Source organism: Gobio gobio (assembly GCF_949357685.1).
Source record: "Gobio gobio genome assembly, chromosome: 4".
Taxonomy (NCBI): Eukaryota; Metazoa; Chordata; class Actinopteri; order Cypriniformes; family Gobionidae; genus Gobio; species Gobio gobio.
In genome coordinates this window covers 41,839,627-41,860,652 of record NC_137100.1, presented here as the reverse complement: position 1 = coordinate 41,860,652, position 21,026 = coordinate 41,839,627, and the positions used below count along the sequence as shown (strand labels likewise).

General features: G+C 40.2%; 1 protein-coding gene across 1 annotated transcript in view; it reads left to right on the top strand.

The window, feature by feature from the left end:
- The window catches only part of LOC307124852 (multiple epidermal growth factor-like domains protein 9), a 104,186-nt gene that overhangs the window by 16,763 nt on the left and 66,397 nt on the right, over positions 1 to 21,026 (top strand). The window contains exon 2 of the mRNA XM_079814311.1: positions 2,913 to 3,111. Within this exon, the coding sequence (XP_079670437.1) occupies positions 2,913 to 3,111 (199 nt within the window). The remainder of the gene's footprint in view (positions 1 to 2,912; positions 3,112 to 21,026) is intronic.

Sequence of the window (21,026 nt, the reverse complement as noted above, 5' to 3'; positions counted from 1 at the left end):
TTTTTGCGATCCAGGGCTTGCTTTTGACATTTTGCCAGGTAGACAGTACTAAGAGATCGTAAAACGGATATTTCATCCATCATTCTTTCCTTACTCTTCCTTTTTCTCTCACACACCTCTCACTGAAATTATCATCATCGCAAATTACAGCTACTGTGCTTTTCCTCTGGGAGGTAGCACCTGCTCTGCTCCCTTTTTACCCAGAAAAATACACAGACGCACTATATTTGAACACTGCATGTATGCAGTGTAGTTTCTCATCAGATAAGCTCTGGGTTGCTACACAGCACGCTAATATTGCAGCACAGTCAGACGAAGGGTGCTTTAATAATGAGCTCTCTTTGTTCTGCTCAGTTTTCGAATTCTGGGAGCAAATAATACTGCTGACAGCCTCTCTGTGACCTCTGTAATATTGCTGATCGTATTAGATGTGTAAGGTTACTGCTGCTGTAGGTGCTAGAGGCTTTTTGAGATACTGAGAAGGCTGTTTTTATAACAAAAAACTGTTTACAGAGGTGTTGACGTGCACAGGAGGGAACAGTTTGTACTGCGAGAACTGATATCAGGATGGGCCAGGCTCAAATCCTAAAAAACATTCCTTGAAGGCAAGTACAGGCTGTTTTCATCAAGCTGTTGTACAGCTTGTTCTCAGAGCCCACAGGTTCAGTGCACCCCTGGAGGTACAGTCGCCCCACTGGCTATGAAACGTGCACTTTCCGTGTCATTTCCATTAGTTGCTTGCATCATAATGTTGTGGTTTTGCTCATACAGAGAGATTTCAGCAGCATATTTTCTGCCCTTGTGCGATTCCCCTGCTGTGACCTCACTTGAAAGTGGCAACCTGCAGCTTTGAATAAATTCACACTTTCGCTGTGCCATGTTCCTATGAAAGAAAAAATCTCTCAATGTGTAGAGGGCCAAATAAGATTGTGCCTTACCATGACCACTTACTGATTGAATCTCTCACTGAAAGTCACACTGTAAGCATTATTGAACTTTAAAGGTTGGCCCTTCGTGGACTCTGCAGTCTCAAGCAATTCATAGAGTTACTAATAATAGCAACAATATGTTAACTTTACATTGTGGTTTTAACCAGTGCTCAAATCATTTAACAAATGAGTACACCTAAAAAACAACAAACGCAATGACTGTCATCTTTTACTCATCCTTACATCTTTTGAAACACATATGTCATATTCTTCCATGAAACAAAAATGGAGTTTGCCCAATGGTGACCACAGCTGTCAAGTAAGAAATTGACTATTTTTTAAGACTCGCCTTTACTATATAAAGCAACACAAACAATCTTTGAAACTCCCTTTTGAATTACACAGTAAAAAAAGAATGTCACGAGGGAGAAAATGATGACATATTTATAATTTTTTTGGTTGAACTATCCCAAGGCCTGTCACTATAACAAATTTTGCTGGACCATAAATTGGCCAAGAAATTATTGCGATAAATAATAATATTGTCGTTCTGAGACCATTTTTATCTAAAATAATGATAATGGCATAATAATGCAGGTACACCTTTTCAAAGATCAATAAACTTTTATTTCTAAAGACTATTTAACACTGAAAACGGAAAGCATTTCAAATATCCACAATAAATGAACAAAACAACCAAAACAAAAAAAGCAATGGACTCTCAGTCTGTTAACAAAAAAATGCTCTTGAATAAACAGCTGTAACGGATGATTGTTTTAGGTAGTGCTGGGAATCGAAAAAATGTACTATTTAATCACATTTTTTTTCTGTAATTAATCACGATTAATACGTTTTTAATGTTTTGATATTGTGAGAATTTTAGTTACTCTCCAAATTAATGTAGAAACAATTTTTTTGACAGCATATTTTAAATATGTGTTGTACTGTCATGTTTTTATGAATGAAGGCCAGTATCACTGATGTCTCTATGAAACATTAATGACGTTACATTACAGTATAACTGAAAGCTGCCAATTTCAACATTTATTCGGCTTTAAAAAAAACCTTTTAATTAAAAACAATCTTTACATAACCCCATTATAATAAATGTTATATTTACCTGTGCCTTCCCTGTTAGACATATACAGAAATGTAATAGTTATCAAACACCTTTCTTAACTGCATAAATAATAAATTAAATATATATTAATAATCATTAAAGCTACAACTTCATTAATGACAGGCATCATCAGTACTCCTTTCACTTTAAGAACGACCGCTGATGAACATGTCACGGATCTCACGCGCTGTCCCACGCATCTCATTTCCTCACAACTCTTTAAGTTCATTTAAGACGTTATTTAACTAATTTAAGACTCCTAATATGAGAATACTCAAAATTCTCTGTGTTGTTGTTATCGTTTGTTCATGAGCAAAAGAGAACTCGACTCTGTGTGTCGAGTGTGTGTGTCAGTGTCCCTCGATTAGCTGACATGAGACGCAGCCACACAGACAGGACATTGACATACAGCGCATTCTCGTGTCTTGTCGCGCTTAGAAGCATTTACATGTATAAGAGCGTGATCATATAATGTAACGCTCGGAAAAAATGGATATAAAAACGGACGCTGGAAATTATCGCGGCCCGGAAAAATTATCAAGCTCTTTTTTTTTTTTTTATCGTGCGATTAATTGATTTATTGACTATCGCGACAGGCCTAACTATCCCATTAATAAACCAACTTTACGCATCTATGCTGATAGTTCAATAAATGAAGACCAAGACCACTGGGGCACAGTTGAAGCAGTGACACATAAGAGAAAAACCCTACTGAGTACACTTTTAAACACCCATGCTGCAAAAACATTCTTTCACATGACTCATTTTGGCATCTACTAAAAAAAAATAGTCACCAAGATGTTAAAAAAAAATACATTTTTCACATTGACAACAATCTCTCTTCTCTCCTCTCTCGCACACAGGACCTCCGTGCAACTGTAGTGCTGAGGGTTCAGAGGACCCAAATACCTGTGACTCTGTCACGGGTCAGTGTGTGTGCATACCTGCATACACAGGTCTACATTGCGATGAATGTGAGAATGGGTATTTCACCAATGGTACCAGCAGCTGCCAGGCCTGTGACTGTGACTCCTATGGAGCCGTAAGCCAACTCTGCAATAGGTGAGTAGTATCTGCTCTTCTCACACCAATTACATCACCTTCTTTGATTCAGTACTAGGGATATCATGACGAATTGATGGAAAAATTCCTCAACTCCTCAAGCTCTCTACAGCAGAATGTAGGATTTGATTTATCAGGACTGTGTGTTCCCACTTCCCAGCCTTAGAACTTGTTATTTCAATGTCATATGTAATATGAAACTGTATTGGTCAAATAGACTAGAGAACGTTGGAAAAACGTCCCTGATCTGAACTTGTAGCATCTGCGTGGTGATGTTAAGCAGTTATGTGTCTTTGCTTTCTGGTAGTGTTTCATGAATCATTTCCTGTTTCTGTCTGATTCTTGCGCATAGTCTAAAGCTGTACTGTATGGCTCATGTTTGACCTTAATTTGACATCTGCATGAATGCAGTTAGCAGGCATGGAGAGATCGCTCTCTGCACAGCTGTGGAGTTGCTGCTGGATTTTCCCCACCCTTCGACTTTGTCAGATTCCTGCCAAACTGCTGCAATCGTGTCATGTATTGTATCACCGTAACAGGATGTCACCTGTCAACCCTTTGTGGTTTTTCCCAGTGAGCCTCTTGATTATATCAGTCTCTGCGTAACCTTGCCCGAGTACATTCCCCTGCATGTATCCTTTCGTGGGTGTCTCATGTCTTGTTATTGACTGTCATTTTCTGCACCTGTTGTTCGTATTCCACAGCAGGAATACAGAAAGCTAATATTGTCATAGCAAGCCACCACACATTCTTAGAAATGTGACACCTTTTAATGCACAACATTATACATAATCACATTACATAACCAACAGGACAGGGTAATATAATATTTATGTATGTAAATATTTTTATAATGTCCAGTATGTCCGTTTTATTTATGTATATAGCATTTTTTCACATTGGGCATCGTTTCAGGGCAGCTTTACTGAAAAAAGTTTATCCATCTCTATCATGATGCTTTTATACAACAATGAACAAGAAGTTAATATTAAGTACAATATATCTTATACAATACTGCGAGTATATAGAAATGTAATGTATGTAAAAATCAAGAGAATAATATCACAATATCTCAACGCATCCACAGTGAACCTCATGTTGGCTGATCTCCACTTTAAAGAAACACTCATTAATGTCTTCTCGGGTGTGTGTGTGCAGTGTACTAGTATGTTGACAGCGTCTCTCTATGTGGAAAGATCTGTGTGCAAAGCAGACATGAGAGTGCAGGGGTAAAGTTAGTGATTCCACACGCTGAGTAATTATAGCTTTCCCACTGCAGACGGCTGCAGTTGGAAACGGAATAGCCGCAGTCGTGCGAGAGTCAACCATCCGCTTGTGTTTGATTTGGAGCGGACTCAAAGACTGCAGCCCCCCTCTGCTCCCTCTGACATGGAGAAAGGCATCATAATTCACAGCATTCACGTGCTCTCTCAGAACATTGGCTGTAGATAGCTTCCATTACAGTACCCAATCCGTCATTCATAAAGTCCTGCTGAACTCATCGTGTTTGAGTAGTATGTGCTTTTTAGGGTAAGAAATATGCTGTCTAAATTAAGACAGAGAAAATAGCAGATACATGTCATTTAGTTTGTATTCTGTATTTAAGGCATTATGTGATATTTGGAAATTAGACTCTGCAACTCTTGCTAGTTATCTAGCATGATTACTGTGTGTGTGCATGTTTGTGTCATTTGCCGAATAGTGATTAATGAGATCAGGCTGGGGAGTACATTGCCACACTTAATCACAGATCACAACATCGATCAAAATACAGAATAAGACTGACAGGTCATTAGCCCAGGGTGCTAGAGATGTATATTTCATGCTGTAGGCTTTCATGCTACAGACACAGGCATACAAGACACCCTTGCAGCCCCATGGTGAGTGGGCGCCCTGGCCCTAAATGGCAGCATTAAACAGCATTAGCCACTTTTCCACTGTCAGGCCAGTGCAAACCAGGGCTTTCAACGGGCCGGGCTGGTCTAATAGCCTCGGACCTGTAGCACCGACCCCAGAACCACACTGCTTTTCCACCATCGGGCCCGAAGCTCCGCAGCACTTCACTAAAACCTGGCCGTAACATACCTCTCTGGAACAACGTCACACAAACCCATCATTTCACCAACAAATGGAAGTTTTATCAGAAAACTAGCCAGAAAGAAATCACTGGAAACTAGCGAGATCGCAAAACAAACATGATAAAAGCAGCCATTTGTTGGCATTTTTGTCATTTACTTAAAGACTTAAAACCCAAGCATCAATGTTTTACCACAGTTTTACAATAAGTGATACATTGATTATAATTAATTAATTTGTGTCAAGATTGCGCATTAAACCCACAAAAACAAAGTAGTATTTACCATTATTTCACAAAAGAGGGCACACATACTTATTCAGTCGCGTCTGTTTCTGTTTATTTGTAGTCACCGGACAGTATGTTTACACCTTTAGAAAGAATGATGATTTCTACACATTTTCCACCAAAAATACAACCCGAGGAGCTTTAGCACTCTTTTCAGTTACAGTCCCAATACAATTAGCCTATATTTTCAGTCAGAGAAACAGAGCAAGCTCCCGAAGTTGCTTTATTTAAAGAATAAATACACGATTGTGATAGCCTAAATGATTTTTTTCAATTCAAGCGGTTGTATTTACCATGTTTACAATAGTAATGGTTAGTGTGCATAGTCTTTTGTATTGCATATAAATATTTCTGTAAATAAGTCTTTAATGCTGATGTTAGCTGGTATATGAAATCATCTGTTGTACTGCTGTCTCCAGACTCCGATAAACTCAGCCTTTGTTTGTAACCACTCCTCAAGCCCGAGCTGGCCCCCTTTGGACCAAGGTATGCGGCAGGCCAAAAAACCCTGGCCGTTGGCCCAGAGGAAGCCCCGACGAGGCCTGATGAAGCCCCAGAAGTGAAACGCGACTGGCCCTGGCACGCACTAGCACACACGCTTTTGGCCCGACAGTGGAAACGCGACTAGTATAAGCCAGTTTTATTATGGTTAAATTGGCCTATGTAGAACTATTCTGGTCCGCACAGAAGCTGCATAAAAGCATCATGTATACAATATGCGGCCAAAATGTAGGAAACAATCAATGCATCACACATTGAATGTTTATTATTGATTCACACAGAAAACGAAAGCCGTGTTGATTGACATGACTGAGAGGCAGTGTGAAGAGGGCTTTTGTCAGTCCAACTGCTTTCCTGTGAAGCAAAAGAAAGATTAAAGAACAGTACTCTATTCTAGAATTGCATCCCTCTTGTTTGTATCATGGTTTGACTGGTTTAACGTTTGCATTGTTTGCATTCACTACTTGTGGACGGGGCTCCATCTCATGGTTCGAGGGGGAGGGGGAGACCAAGATTTGTGGCACACCCCAAAGTCTGGATGTTACCATTTGACAAAGAAGCTAGTCTAGTTGAAGCTCTCTGTGGACTCTCGGCAAACAGTGCATTATTGACCGGTAGCTTCTGGAAATGTTGCTCTTAATCATTCTGAACACCACTTCACTGGCCACTTCAGTTTGATTCAGAATAGGTTCATTTGAATTGATCAGGTACAGTGCATGTCAAAATGTCTCTCAACTGAATAGCTTTAAAATATGCAGGGAAGATACTGTATTAATATAGAAACTGTTTTTGTCAAGTATTGCACAAAATATTCCCCCTTTAAACCGGTATAAAAAATATAATATCGGTATCTTCCCTCATAACTGGTATAACCAGTATTACCTTCTATCATGGCAAGCCAATGCATATATTTAGCAAAAGGCTCTTCTCTAGAGTTATTTTGTTTAGTTGACTAACAAGCTGTAAACATTGAATGACAATAATAATAATAATAATTATTATTAAGGCTGGTTTGAATAAATATGGGTTTCTTAATCAGTCTTCATTTTTTGGAACCAATATCAATTCTTAAGTCTATGCTGTTTTGTATTGTAACACACCTGCCATTATTATTATTATTATTATTAATTACATTTGGTCATTATTATGAAAAAATAACCAGACAGCTGTGGCTGAATAAAATGTTCTTTCTACATGAAGTGTATAGTTTTTCAGTGTTGGTCATTTGTTCTGTTGCAGTGACTGAAGGCTGTATAGCTTTAGAGAGCTCTGCTCTGGTCATGGTCCAAACCTCAAGCCATTTCCTGAGCTGCAAGACCAAAGGCAAGCTGAAACAAAATAAAGAAAAAAATGCTCACCCTGATTTGGTTGTGGAAGTCTGATCCTGTGGAAATTGGTAGTTTTCACATTCCTGGTTGCCCCGGATTGTTTGGGAAATGCTGATTGAACCAGAGTTCATGCTTTACTGCCTCTCACTCTGACTCTGGACCAGTGTCCTCATCTCAGTATGTGAAACTACGAAACTGGTCTCCAATCAGCCAGTTTTTCAAAATGTGTTGTTGCTTCTTGACAGTGCTCTACTTTCTGACACGCACTACTGCCATTTGGTTATAAGGAACATTTCCCACCACAAGTATTTACAATGAGCCTCAAATCATTATATTAAACTCCACTGATATAGTATTGACATACACTATAATTAGAAGTAGCCTATATGGAGCACAGACAGAGGAAAATCTGCTATCTGAGGGTGCTGCGGTATGCTGTTTACCAGACAGATTAAGAAAGTAAAGAAAACCTCCCTATAATTTGGTCACATTGACTGCTGTAAAGCTGCGTTTCCTGCAAAATGGCCCCAGACTGAAAGTGGCTGTTGTTCAATACAATTAAAGTAACTTTAGTTTTCAACAGTCTTCTCTGCAGACATACATTTTCAATTGATTTTTTTCTTTTTCACTCTGTTCTTTTAAATATAACCTATCTAGGTCTGTTGTAGGGGGGAAAACTGTGCTGTTTTTTTCCTCCTCTTCTCTGGCCTGCTTTACCACAGTTTAGTCTGCTGCTGCAGTTGTAAAAGGAAAAACAGCATTCAAAGCTACAAAAAAAAGTAGGCGCACTAAAACCAGTTCAGAAATGTAGTAACTAAGATTATGGTGTGTCACTTCTTGTTTGCTATTTTGCTCCAGAGAAAAGTACTCCGTTGTCGTCTGTGTGGCTCATGTGAGTATCTTTCTGATGCCAACGACCCTTATTTTCCTTTGATGAAGGTCCCTTGGGGCATTTTTAAAGAGCCAATCCACATTTGCTGAAACTGGCAGACTGTGGTACTGCAACAACAAAAGCCTTCAAGCCCTTTGTTCCCATATAACTCTATGTTCATTCCTCCCAGATGTTTACAACCACTGAATTAGATTCTAAGGTTGACTCTTCAGGGGTTACATGTATACCTTGACCAACATTGCTTCTGCTTGGCTGTTTCTGTAAATAGCATTGAGAAAAAAGAGGAAGACAACGCTCTCAGGAAGTCAACACGCACATATATTCACTTACTCATCAGATTTATGTTAATGCAAATTCAGGAACGTATTCATAAATCATCATTACACATTACAAGCAACACTAAGCAGAAGACGTTAGCAGAATGTAGCAGAATTCAGTGTTTAAGCCTATAAAAAAATTACAGAGCGTTTTATATAAATGACATGCACAATTAAGATCCGTCTGAGCATGGAGTGAGTAAATGAGATGAGTCCTGCTCAATATCACCTCTGGCATTGAGAGAGACTTCCTCGGCCTGCTATGCATACAGCTTACCTGAAGCCAGACATCAGCGGAAAAAAGACCATACAAGGCAATTGTGATGGAGTGTTTGTGTGCTGCTTTAGTACGTGTCAAAGAGAGAGAGATGGATAGAAAGATCAATCATTGTATTGCATATTGAGACAATGCAATCCTTTTGTGTGTGTGTGTGTGTGTGTGTGTGTGTGTGTACGTGTGTGTACGTGTGTGTACGTGTGTGTACGTGTGTGTACGTGTGTGTGTGTGTGTGTGTGTGTGTGTGTGTGTGTGTGTAGGGTGAATTCAGGGTGATTGGGACACTTTTTCCAAGTCATATATATATACACACATACACACACACATACACACAAATAAAAAAGTATTGTTCATTGACACAAGATACTTAATCTCAGTGTAATTGCATTTGTTGCATAGCAACTGAAAAGGGAAGAACCCCTGACCCAATAAAAAGGATGAGGAAAACGGGGGGAAAGGGTGGAGTTAGAAGTGTGGGGGCACCACCATCTGCGAGAGAAGTCTTTGGAGCAGAGTGTGTTTGTGTGTATATGTATCTTATTGGAGCATGGAAAACAGGAACTTAAACCTTGTCTAATGCAAGTAAAAAGAGAGTGAGAGATACATAATTTTGTGATGTTGATTCACATTCTTAATTTGGCCTCTGAACATGCTGTGTTTATCCTCTCCTCTGAAGAGGCAGTGGAAGCTGCAGGTCGGAGTAATGTGGCGTGTCAAAAGGGGAATTGCTACAACAGAAACAAACCCCTAACCCTACATTAATGTTGGTGTAGCTACTCTGTAAGACATGCAACTTCAAAGTAATGTGTTCATGTGTAGCTGGGATATAGAGGCCTGTCACTGTTTGATTTACACTCAAACATGCAGTGGGGTGTAAAACATGCTACACTGCTCCTCGATTTAAATTTAAATTAAATACAAAATTGAAATCTCTTTTACATAGAGAAGTCCAAATATTTAAGAATATTTTGATGTTTGTAGAATGTTGAATTCATAAGTTATTTAGCTCTAAACCTTGTCACTTGTTTAATGTTTTTAATGCACTTACCTAATTTATCATAGTAACAGTTAAATGATTAGATCACTTTTAAATAAACTTTTGCTGATAATTTACTCACCCCCATGTCATCCAAGATGTCCATGTCTTTCTTTCTGCAGTCGAAACGAAATTAAGGTTTTGGATGAAAACAGTCCAGGGTTTTTCTCCATGTAATGGACTTCAGTGGGACCCAAACGGTTCAAGGTCCAAATGACAGTTTCAGTGCAGCTTCAAAGGGCTTTAAACGATACCAGACGATGAATAAGGGTCTTATCTAGCGAAACGATCAGTTTCTGCGAGAAACCGAGCAGTATTTATGCTATTATTTTACCTCTTAACAGAGGAACGCGATCGTCTCTGAGCTCCGCCATTACTTCCGGAGAGTGAGGTCAAATTTGATCGTGGTTATAGATGTATCGATAGTAGATGCCTCATTCTACTGATCCGTGCAGTCGCTAATGAGGCATCTACGTATACATCTATGACCACGATCAAATTTGGTATCGTTTAAAGCCCTTTGAAGCTGCACTGACACTGTCATTTGGACCTTGAACCGTTTGGATCCCACTGAAGTCCATTATATGGAGAAAAACCCTGGACTGTTTTCATCCAAAACCTTAATTTCTTTTCGACTGCAGAAAGAAAGACATGGACATCTTGGATGACATGGGGGTGAGTAAATTATCAGCAAAAGTTTATTTAAAAGTGAACTAATCCTTTAATTCTGTTCTTGAGAACAGATATCTAAAAATTGTAACCAAAATTACAAATATGTAGCCTGGCGTGGCCATACTCAATTCTAGTCAGAATTTGAGTCTGGTACCGCTCCATTGAGCTTTGATTATGGGGCGTGTTTCAACCGAGCCAGGAAAGACCTCAATTGGATAGACCCACAACCAATCAGAGCAACGGAGCGACGCGTAACGTTTGTTGTCAAATGTCAACAGAACTCAACTGCACTGTTACCAAGTCCGTGTTTTTCTCCATGTCCGCGGGTTGAAGCGACCCCAATTATGTGATTATATAAACCCAGGAATGCGAATTTTAGCAGGCAACCTTGCCAAAATAACATATTTTGCCAACCAAACGCCATTTTTTTCCGGAGAACACCCCGGAAAGTTATTGTTTTGGGCTATAGTTTTGAGTAGCAATTGTGCGCGACATTACAAAAACACTTGGAAACCCTGTCTGCACGCACGCTGGATTAAGTAACGTTACAAGAAAAAGATGAGTGTAAACGATCTTTGCCAGTAATAAAATTATTTAAGGATACACAGAGTACTTACCAACACGATCATCGTTTCTGAGAGAAATAGTGAAGGTGAATGCATATACGAACAAGTTCTCCATTTAGGATAAGAGCAAATTCAACCCAAGAGCCTTCGATGACGTGGATGATTACGTTACTGTTTATCATCTGTCCATCATCGTCTAAAGCCCGCCCTGACAATTTCATTGGTCCGAACAGTTTCTGTTCGGGCATAATTACTCCTCTATGGAGCGAGTCCAGACCGAATTGCCCGAGCAAAAAAAATTGTGGGCGGGGCTAAATTCGGCTGGCATCCAGGCTAACAAATATGTACAATGACCTATGAATGCGAGTAAGATCCCCCTGGATATTCCACTGAACACAAAGGGGTCAAATGGGACTCAAAGCAAGTGTATGATGCTAGTGATTGGCTGGGCATGACACATCTCTCTGCTTAGACAGACGTCCAGACAGTGGACAGAATCAACCGTCCATGACCCACATTCACACACACTGCCATGTTTGCCTGTGGGTATCCTGTGGGAGAAAGTCTGCATGTGTGAGTGAGTGAATGAATGCATTTAGTGTTTCTGGATTTGTGTGCGTGTTTGTTTCCATGAAATGTTTGGAAATAATTTTTTACATTTTAATTTGTGTTTACCACTGTTCACGTAGAAAGCTTCATTTCAGTCCTGATAGTTATTCTTCTTGTTTACCCACACTTCAACCATTCACTACAAGTGAAACTTAAAAATGTACTTTTAGTTTCTTTTGAGACAATTTAGTAATACTTTAGGTGATTTCCCCGTAATCATGTTTTTTTTTTGCTGCTGTTGTGGTTGTGTGTGTGTGTGTGTGTGTGTGTGTGTGTGTGTGTGTGTGTGTGTGTGTGTGTACTTTTTTTGTACACTTAAATATTTTTCATTAACACACTGCTGTCCCATCTGGATGTAATACCAAAATTTGTTTGACCATTACTGCCACCTTCAAATATTTTCAAGAGACAGACAGCGTTAACTCGCCAAGATTTATTGCTGGTTTCCTCAAACAACAGAATATTACAGCAACTCATCTGTTTCATGGATCCATTTGGAGGGAAATCAAACTATCTGAAGACAAAGTTTTTAGTCATTCTCCCTCTGTGCTTCTTTCTTTCTTTTTCTGATAAATGGGTTCATTTTATGTAAGGCCCACCTCACAGTTTTCTACATGTCACATTTGAAAACATCACTGCAGGTAATCTACACTTCCTACTCTGCCTACATGTATGGGCTAGCCTTTGCCTTCACTTCCTAACCTCAATAGAAAATTGTTTCTTCTGAAAATAAGAAGCCAATTACAGGAGCCTCACTCACCCTTAACTCACATGTCAATCACCTCGGCCACCCTGGTGGAATAAAGTCATAACACTTAGTCACACCGGCCCTGTCTTAATTTAGGAAATCATCAATGCAGATCTCACTATACTCCCACATAGCCAGAATTCAAACTATCAACATAAACTACACTGTAGACCAGAGGTTAGTGTGCTCAAGAACCTCCAACTTAAACGAGAAGAGTCAGGCTGGCATATAAAGCATTCAACTATTACTTTTACTACATTTATTCAGGCGGCGCCGAGATCGTAAACAAAGGCGGGGGAAACGCGGAGGTCTGAAAGCTAAGGCTAACCCCACATCAGCTCTCTTTACCCAGTATTTTCCTTGCCAATGTACGGTCGCTAGTGAACAAAATGGAGGAGATTCGACTCAGCATCACACACAGCAAGAAACTTTTGAACTGTAACGTCCTAATCTTCACGGAAACCTGGCTAAACGGCGGAATACCGGACACCACTATTGAGCTAGCGGGATGCCACACGCTCCGGGCGGATAGAACATTAGATGGCTCCGGTAAGACCAGAGGTGGTGGATTGTGCATTTACATTAACAAAGCCTGGTGCACAAACTCTGCTATTGTTGGGAGTCATTGTTCAGCTAACCTCGAGTTTCTCATGGTTAAATGTAGACCGTTTTATCTACCGCGGGAGTTCACTTCCACCATTATAACTGCAGCCTATATTCCCCCGGATGCTGATGCCAAGCTTGCTATGAAAGAACTTCATGCAGCCATCAGTAAACAACAGACTGATCACCCGGAGGCTGCTTTTATTGTTGCAGGTGACTTTAATCATTCAAACTTAAAGTCAGTGCTACCCAAGTTTCACCAGCATGTTTCCTGCCACACCAGAGGAAATAAAACCTTAGACCATGTTTACACAAACATGGCTGGCGCTTACGTTGCGACACCCCTCCCCCACCTGGGACAGTCAGATCACCTTTCTTTGTTCCTCATCCCCAAATATGCACCCCTCATCAACCGTGTGAAGCCATCAGTGAAGACCATCAAGGTGTGGCCTGCGGGGGTTGATTCCACACTCCAGGAAAGGTTTCTACACACAGACTGGAGTGTGTTTGCTTCTCAAGCCACCAGTGGCGCTCACACGGACATTGACTTCTACACCTCCTCTGTATTGGATCATATCAATACCACCATTGACAGTGTTACAACCCAGAAACAGATCACCACATACCCAAATCAGAAGGCATGGATGAACAGGGAAGTGCGACTCCTGCTGAAGTCACGCAATACTGCCTTCAGATCAGGAGATGCACAAGCCTACAGTACATCCAGAGCAAACCTGAAGAGGGGGATCAAAAAGGCCAAGCACTGCTACAAGCTAAAGATAGAGGGTCACTTTTCCAACTCTGACCCTCAACGCATGTGGCAGGGCATCCAGGCCATCAGTGACTACAAACCCCCCCACTCCACCCCCGCAGCCACTGATGTCAACTTCCTGAACGAGCTAAATCACTTTTATGCTCGCTTTGAAAGAGACAACAGAGAAACTGCCACCAAGCTCAAACCCTCAGCTGACCCACCAATCACACTCTCCACCACAGATGTCTGCAAGGCACTGAGCTGGATCAGCGCGCACAAGGCTGCTGGACCAGACAACATCCCTGGTCGTGTTCTCAGGGCATTTGCGGAGCAGCTCGCTGAGGTTTTTACAGACATTTTCAACCTGTCTCTTGCCCAAGCAGCTGTACCAACATGCTTCAAACGCACTTCCATTGTGCCAGTGCCAAAACACTCTAACCCGAGGTGCCCTAATGACTACCGCCCTGTAGCACTCACACCCATCGTCATGAAGTGGTTTGAGCGGCTGGTCCTGGAACACCTAAAAGACTCTCTACCATCCAAATTGGACTCACACCAGTTTGCCTACCGCAGCAATAGGAGCACAGAGGATGCCGTTTCCATGGCACTGCACTCTGTGCTCACTCACCTGGACAATAAGAACACTTACACACGCATGCTGTTTGTTGACTTCAGCTCAGCATTCAACACTGTCATCCCAACCAAGTTAATAGCCAAACTTGGAGACCTGGGCATCAATACCTCAATGTGCAACTGGGTTTTGGACTTCCTAACTGACAGACCCCAGAATGTTCGTTCAGGATTCACCTGCTCCACATCCATCACTCTTAACACTGGTGTACCACAGGGCTGTGTGCTAAGCCCGTTTCTCTACTCCCTCTTCACCGCTGACTGCAAGCCTGTGTATGGATCTAATTCTATCGTCAAGTTTGCGGACGACACAACGGTGATTGGTCTCATCAGCAACAACGATGAGACTGCCTATAGGGAGGAGATCCAGCACCTGGCCACATGGTGCACCGAAAATAACCTGCTCCTCAACACCACCAAAACGAAGGAGCTCATCGTGGACTTCAGGAAGGAGTCAAGAGGCACACACGACACCATCCACATCAATGGAATGGCTGTTGAACGTGTCTCCAGTTTCAAGTTCCTGGGGATCCACATCTCGGCGGACATGTCGTGGACGACCAACACCTCCAGCCTGGTCAAGAAGGCTCACCAGCGCCTCTTCTTCCTGAGGACACTGAGGAAGAATCAGCATCCTGACCAACTGTGTGGCAGTGTGGTATGGGAGCTGCTCTGTTGCGGAGCGCAAGGCACTGCAGCGGGTGGTGAAAACTGCCCAGCGCATCACAGGGACTCCACTACCTACCATCGAGCACATCCAGAGGAAACACTGCCTGCATCGAGCTCGCAGCATCCTCAAGGACTCCTCTCACCCAGCCCACAGACTGTTTTCTCTCCTGCCCTCCGGCAGGCGTTTCAGGATCCACCGGACCAGGACCAGCAGACTAAAGAACAGTTTTTTTTCCCCAGAGCTGTCTCTTTACTGAACTCAAACCCCCGTTGATCCACTCCCCTCATATACTGATAACTCTCCTACCTCACATCCACCTTCACTTTGTTATTTGCACTACCGACTGTTTATTACAGTAACAACTGTTTACTTATGCATTTTGCACTACCATACCTTAACTGTATTATGCTCATTTGCACTGCCGACTGTTATTTGCTGTACCAACTGTTTACATTTGTATTTTGCACTGTACTTCTAACTGTAATATGCAATCACTTCCACTGCACTTTTACACTTTTTTTCGGATAGCTTCTGTCCATAATTTATTGCACTACCTTAATCCACTGCCATATTCCTCATTTTAGCCTAACATATCATTGTATACCTCTATCTGTAAAATTCTGTTTATAGTAATAGCCATCTGTATATTATATTATATTCATAGTACATATCCACCTGTAAATTCTGTTTATAGTATTAACCATCTGTATATTATTCACTGTACATATTCACCTGTAAATTCTGTTTATAGTAATAACCATCTCTCTATTTATAGACATATTTATATATATTCAGTACATATCCATGTCCTGCACTTATGCAAACGTTGTATATCCTGCACTTGCTGCTATTGCACTTCTGGTTAGACCTAAACTGCATTTTGTTGCCTTGTACTTGTACTTGTGTAATGACAATAAAGTTGAATCTAATCTAATCTAATTTATTCAGTTAGAATAAGCTTTTATTCAAAGTTGGAAACTTCACACAACACCAACCTTTTTAAATATTACTTTGTTTACCGACCCTCCCCCCTCTTTTCATAAAACTTTAATGTCCACTGGGCCATCAGGCTTTACATTTGCTTTTGAATCTGAATCTGAATCATAATCATGTGGCTGGTTGTGGGTTACAATATGGACATGCAGTTCCTTTTTCAAACATATTAGGTCACATGAGTGTAGCTGAGTGTGTGTTCATGTGAAAAAGGAAGCATATTTTATTTTAGTTTATTTCTCCATAGAGATGAGTAGCAAACCAAGACACAGCAAAAATAAATTTTAATAAGGGGATTTAAAAGACAACTATGTCCTGACACAATCTTGTTAGGTTAAGAGACAATAAAACATCATCTTATAAATGCTGCAGTGCTCAAAACAGCAGCTATTCCCCAAGCTGCACATCAAGCTGATGGATGCTGAAGTATGACTGATTAGCCACAAACAGGATTACACATCTAATAGTCTCAATGTAGGACGGCTGTTCAGAGGGCTTTTTAGTAGAAATTACTATGGCTATTAGTCTTTTCTGACTTCCACTTGCCCTTTTAGGCTTCAACATAATGATGATTCATACAATTAATACTCAGGATTGGACATTTAAATATAAACTGCGGGTAATCTTTTACAATTTTTATTGCAAGGAATACAATTTTCATTTATCTTTTGAGATAAAAAAGAGCTTTCCCAAATTTAGGAAAGCTGAAGTTTATTTTACAAGGACCCTGATCATTTCAGTCTGACCTTGATCGTTTGTGCGATGCCTTTTAGCATAGATTGTTTTGTGAACCTGCTGAGTTTACCACAGGCTTTGCAATTAGGCTGTGATTGAAAGATTGTGAAGTTAAAAACAATCCTTGACACAACAGCGAACCTTCGAGCAGAACTGGAGAAAATTCTTGCCCATGGAAAGATTGACTGTTTTAACTCAACTTTTGGTTGTTTTAGAGGCAAAAGCTACTTGCATCATAAGTTGAATAAGGTGGTGGAATTAAAACAAAAAAAAGTATGATATGACCCCTTTAAATAGGGGAAGTCCTATTTCACGAAAGCTATAAGTTTCTCCTAGTTAGGGAGGAGTAATTCTGGTGTGAGGGGAACTGGTAGTCACAAAGCAGATCATAAATTGGTTTCATTTTATTGCTCTTGTTGCTTGTGTGTGTGTGTGTGTGTGTGTGTGTGTGTGTGTGTGTGTGTGTGTGTGTGTGTGTGTGTGTGTGTGTGTGTGTGTGTGTGTGTGTGTGTGTGTGTGTGTGTGTGTGTGTGTGTGTGTGTGTGTGTGTGTGTGTGTGTGTGTGTGTGTGTGTGTGTGTGTGTGTGTGTGTGTGGACTGGTATTCATCACGTTATGGGGACAAAATGTCCCCACAAAGATAGCAATATCCGAAATCCTCGTCCTTGTGGGGACATTTTTAGGTCCCCATGAGGAAAACATCTTATAAATCAGACTAAGTGATGTTTTTTGAAAATGTAAAATTGCAGAATGTCTCCTGTGAGGGTTAGGTTTAGGGGTAGGGGCAGTGTAAGGGGATAGAATATACGGTATGTACGGTATAAAAACCATTACGCCTATGGAAAGTCCCCATAAAACATGAAAACCCAACATGTGTGTGTGTGTGTGTGTGTGTGTGTGTTGAAGGCTGAAAATAAGAAAGAATGTGAGGCAGTGTTGTATTTTAGTTTTTCTGATCTGTGCATCCAGTGTCGCTCTAGTATTTATAGCAGAGGTCAAGACTCTTTTCCCTGATAATATGGTGTCACTGCTCGGATGACAACTCGAAAAGTTTGTTACAGAACAACACAACATCCTGTTCCCCTTCTTAAAACTTCTCACTTGTTTCGCACTTTTCCATTTTCATCCTTCCTATTTTTGCATGTCTTTGTGACATGCATTTAAACCGAGAGTGTGCCAAGACAAACTATAAGTAACTATGTTTCCATCTAAAGCAAAATTGGAATATTGCGTAAAACCTTTGCGTATAAAGCATCGTTTCCATCCAGTGAGTTGAAAAGAACGAAATAGTCACTTCCTGATAAACTGGTGCTAAATACTTCTAAGAAAAACGGAAGTTGCTGCAGTAGGAAAAAACACTGTATATAATAATTTTCGTAGGCTATATAAATGCAATAAACACTTTCCTGCTGTCGGGGGTAGATGCCTGCTGGTTGGGAACGCAGTCATGTAAGTTCTTGGAGTTATGATACCTATGAACATAGGTTCATGAACATGAGGAAACATAGGTTAAAATACTGCCTTTGTAGGTTTACGTAGACTGTTATTGTTTGAGACCAAAATCATGGCATGCCATGTTGTGGTGGGGTTCAAATGAGCTATGAGCTAAAGTGGAGTGTTCCTTTTAAGCAGACTTCCAGACACTACTCCGGATCGATTGGTTCCCTGAAGTTTGTGGTTTGTCTTGTCAGATGTGGGGCCACTATCTGGAGGAGCTCCTCAAATTGTCCCACAGACAATAAAAGTAAGTGCGGAACCGGTCATGATAAAGTTTTAGCTCCTGTACAAGATTAGCATACTCCCCTTCAGACTCTCTGTTCTTTAAGACTGGGTGCACCCAAAGCCGCCTTTTTCGTCTTTTAAAGAAAATGAAAAGCTAGTCTTCACTGGATGATGAAGTGTCCATGTTTTCTCAGCTGTCGCCGAAAATATTTTGGAATGTTGGAGCTCTGAAATGTTACAAACGTCACAAATTCGCGTCACGGCTGATGTGAATGGTTTTGATACGAACTATTCGCTCGCGAAATATCCGCTTTTCCGATTTGCTTTTCCGTTATGCATCCGATGTGAAAGGGCCTTTACACTGGTTAAACTTGCGTAATTCAATGGATTCACACATTGTTGGAAACATTTGGTATAATGCAAGTACACAAGTCAACAAAATATATAACAGTTATTATCGGATATTTTAAAACAAAAATCTTACATAATGTGCCTTTAATGCAGCTTGAGTGCAGCTGTAAAACAAAAAGAGGACAAATCAAATACATTACCAAATACCTACGTCAATTTTTCAATTCTACGTTTCACTCATATTGTTATGCTGACAATGTTTTTTTATGAAAAAAATGTATTCAATTAGGCAAAAGGCAAAAATGTTTTACTAGTAGACAACATGGTTAATCGTATTGTTTGAATCTCTTCTTTTCTTGATTAACCGTGAAAAACATGTTTGTACCATGCCTCAGAAACAGCATAAGCATAATATATTCTAATATTGATCTAGTTTAATGCAATGTGCAACAAGTAGATTAATAACATAACTTTCAACACGCTCAAATGTATTCTTAGATTGTTTTGACTAAGTAAAACAGTGCTGCTTTACCACAGTTTCAATTCGTCAAGTAAAGTTTCATTCTAATTATAACTATTTCATTAGAATGAAATAAAATAATGTGTTTTAAGTGATCAAGTGTAACTGTAACAAAGTTCAAGTTCAGGGAAGGAGGCGGGGAACGGCAAACATTAAATGTACATTTAATCGTTAAAATAAACATAAACAACAAAATGAAGTTGGCAGTGGCCGACTGTGGCATATAAGCACACATAAACATAACATAACATAAACTTTATTATATTAGTTCATCCATGATCATGGTTTATGCCTGAGTCCCGTCAGATTGCTTTCCATCGGCTGTGGAGATAAAGACAACAACTAATTCACAGCGTCATCAAGCTACGCCTTTTGTTATTGTTTTGAATAAGCGACCTCTAACGGCATGTTGTGCCTTTAACGCCACAAGTTTGTGATTTATGTTCAGCATGATTTGAGATGATCCAAAGAGTATCTTGTGCTTCAATGGAAGCAGGAACATCTGACCATCTGTACAACCTTAAGCTTAAGCTTGATTTTAAATTCTTTGATGAAAGTTTGGAGAATGTATTTGTAGCTTGTAACTGCTGATTTGACAGCATATTGAACAGGTTATACTTTTACCCTGGTGACAAATATGTCAACCTTGTAGTCAATCAGCCCTCCCCGCTGTTTCCCAGCAAATGCAGCTGTCAACACAATACTCCACCCTTTTTTTTTTTCTGCCAGAGGCCTTGTGCTTTAGGCACTGCAGAAAGAGCAGAGGCTGAGATGGAGGTTTGTGCGGATCAGTTACCTGGGGATCATGTTAGAGATTCATTAATCTGTGTTAAATCAATCAGACTCTGTAAAGCCCAATGAGAGTGCACTTATTTTAGTGCCGGAAGTAGAGCAGATGTAGACCCACTAGACTGGAGGAAATTGGGTAGGGATTATCTGTGACGGCAAAGATCAAGTACTGGGGTTGATGCAGAAGTAGATTGTGGGATAGAGATAGACCATTTAGCCTCAGCTGTAGCTATTACAAGACACTCAATAAATACGGTAATAAAGTCTCCTTTTAAAATGATTAAAGCTGTTCCTAATAAAAAAGATCAAACATATATTCTATCGTTCATAAAGTTTGGGGTAAGTAAGATAGTCAGATAAGCAGCAACTATTTTCACCCTTGATAACAATAGGAAATGTCTCTTAAGCACCAAATCGGCACATTAGAATTGGTTGGTGACACTGAAGACTGAAGCAAAAACAGGTATTTTAAAATTAATATTTCATAATAATGCTGTTTTGAGTGTATTTTGAACATATCTTCTGATCACATTTTTAAAAAAATCGCAACTTTTGAACAGTAATAGTTTGATTATTGTGTAAAAATTCATTAATAAAGAACACTCATATTGTATATAATCTAGTGTGGTCTTGTTTGGTTTACTTTTTTCGTGTCGTTGTGACAAGAATTGTGATAGCTTTACTTTAGATTTGGCCAGTAATTGTCATGCTAGAAGCCTCTGTTTGTATTTGGCAGTAGTTACTTCATGGTGGCGGAGTACATTGATTATGAGATTTGAGGGGGAATAAAAACAATGACCATAGTGCAGCGGGCTATCTTAATAGGACTCTGTAGTGGTTT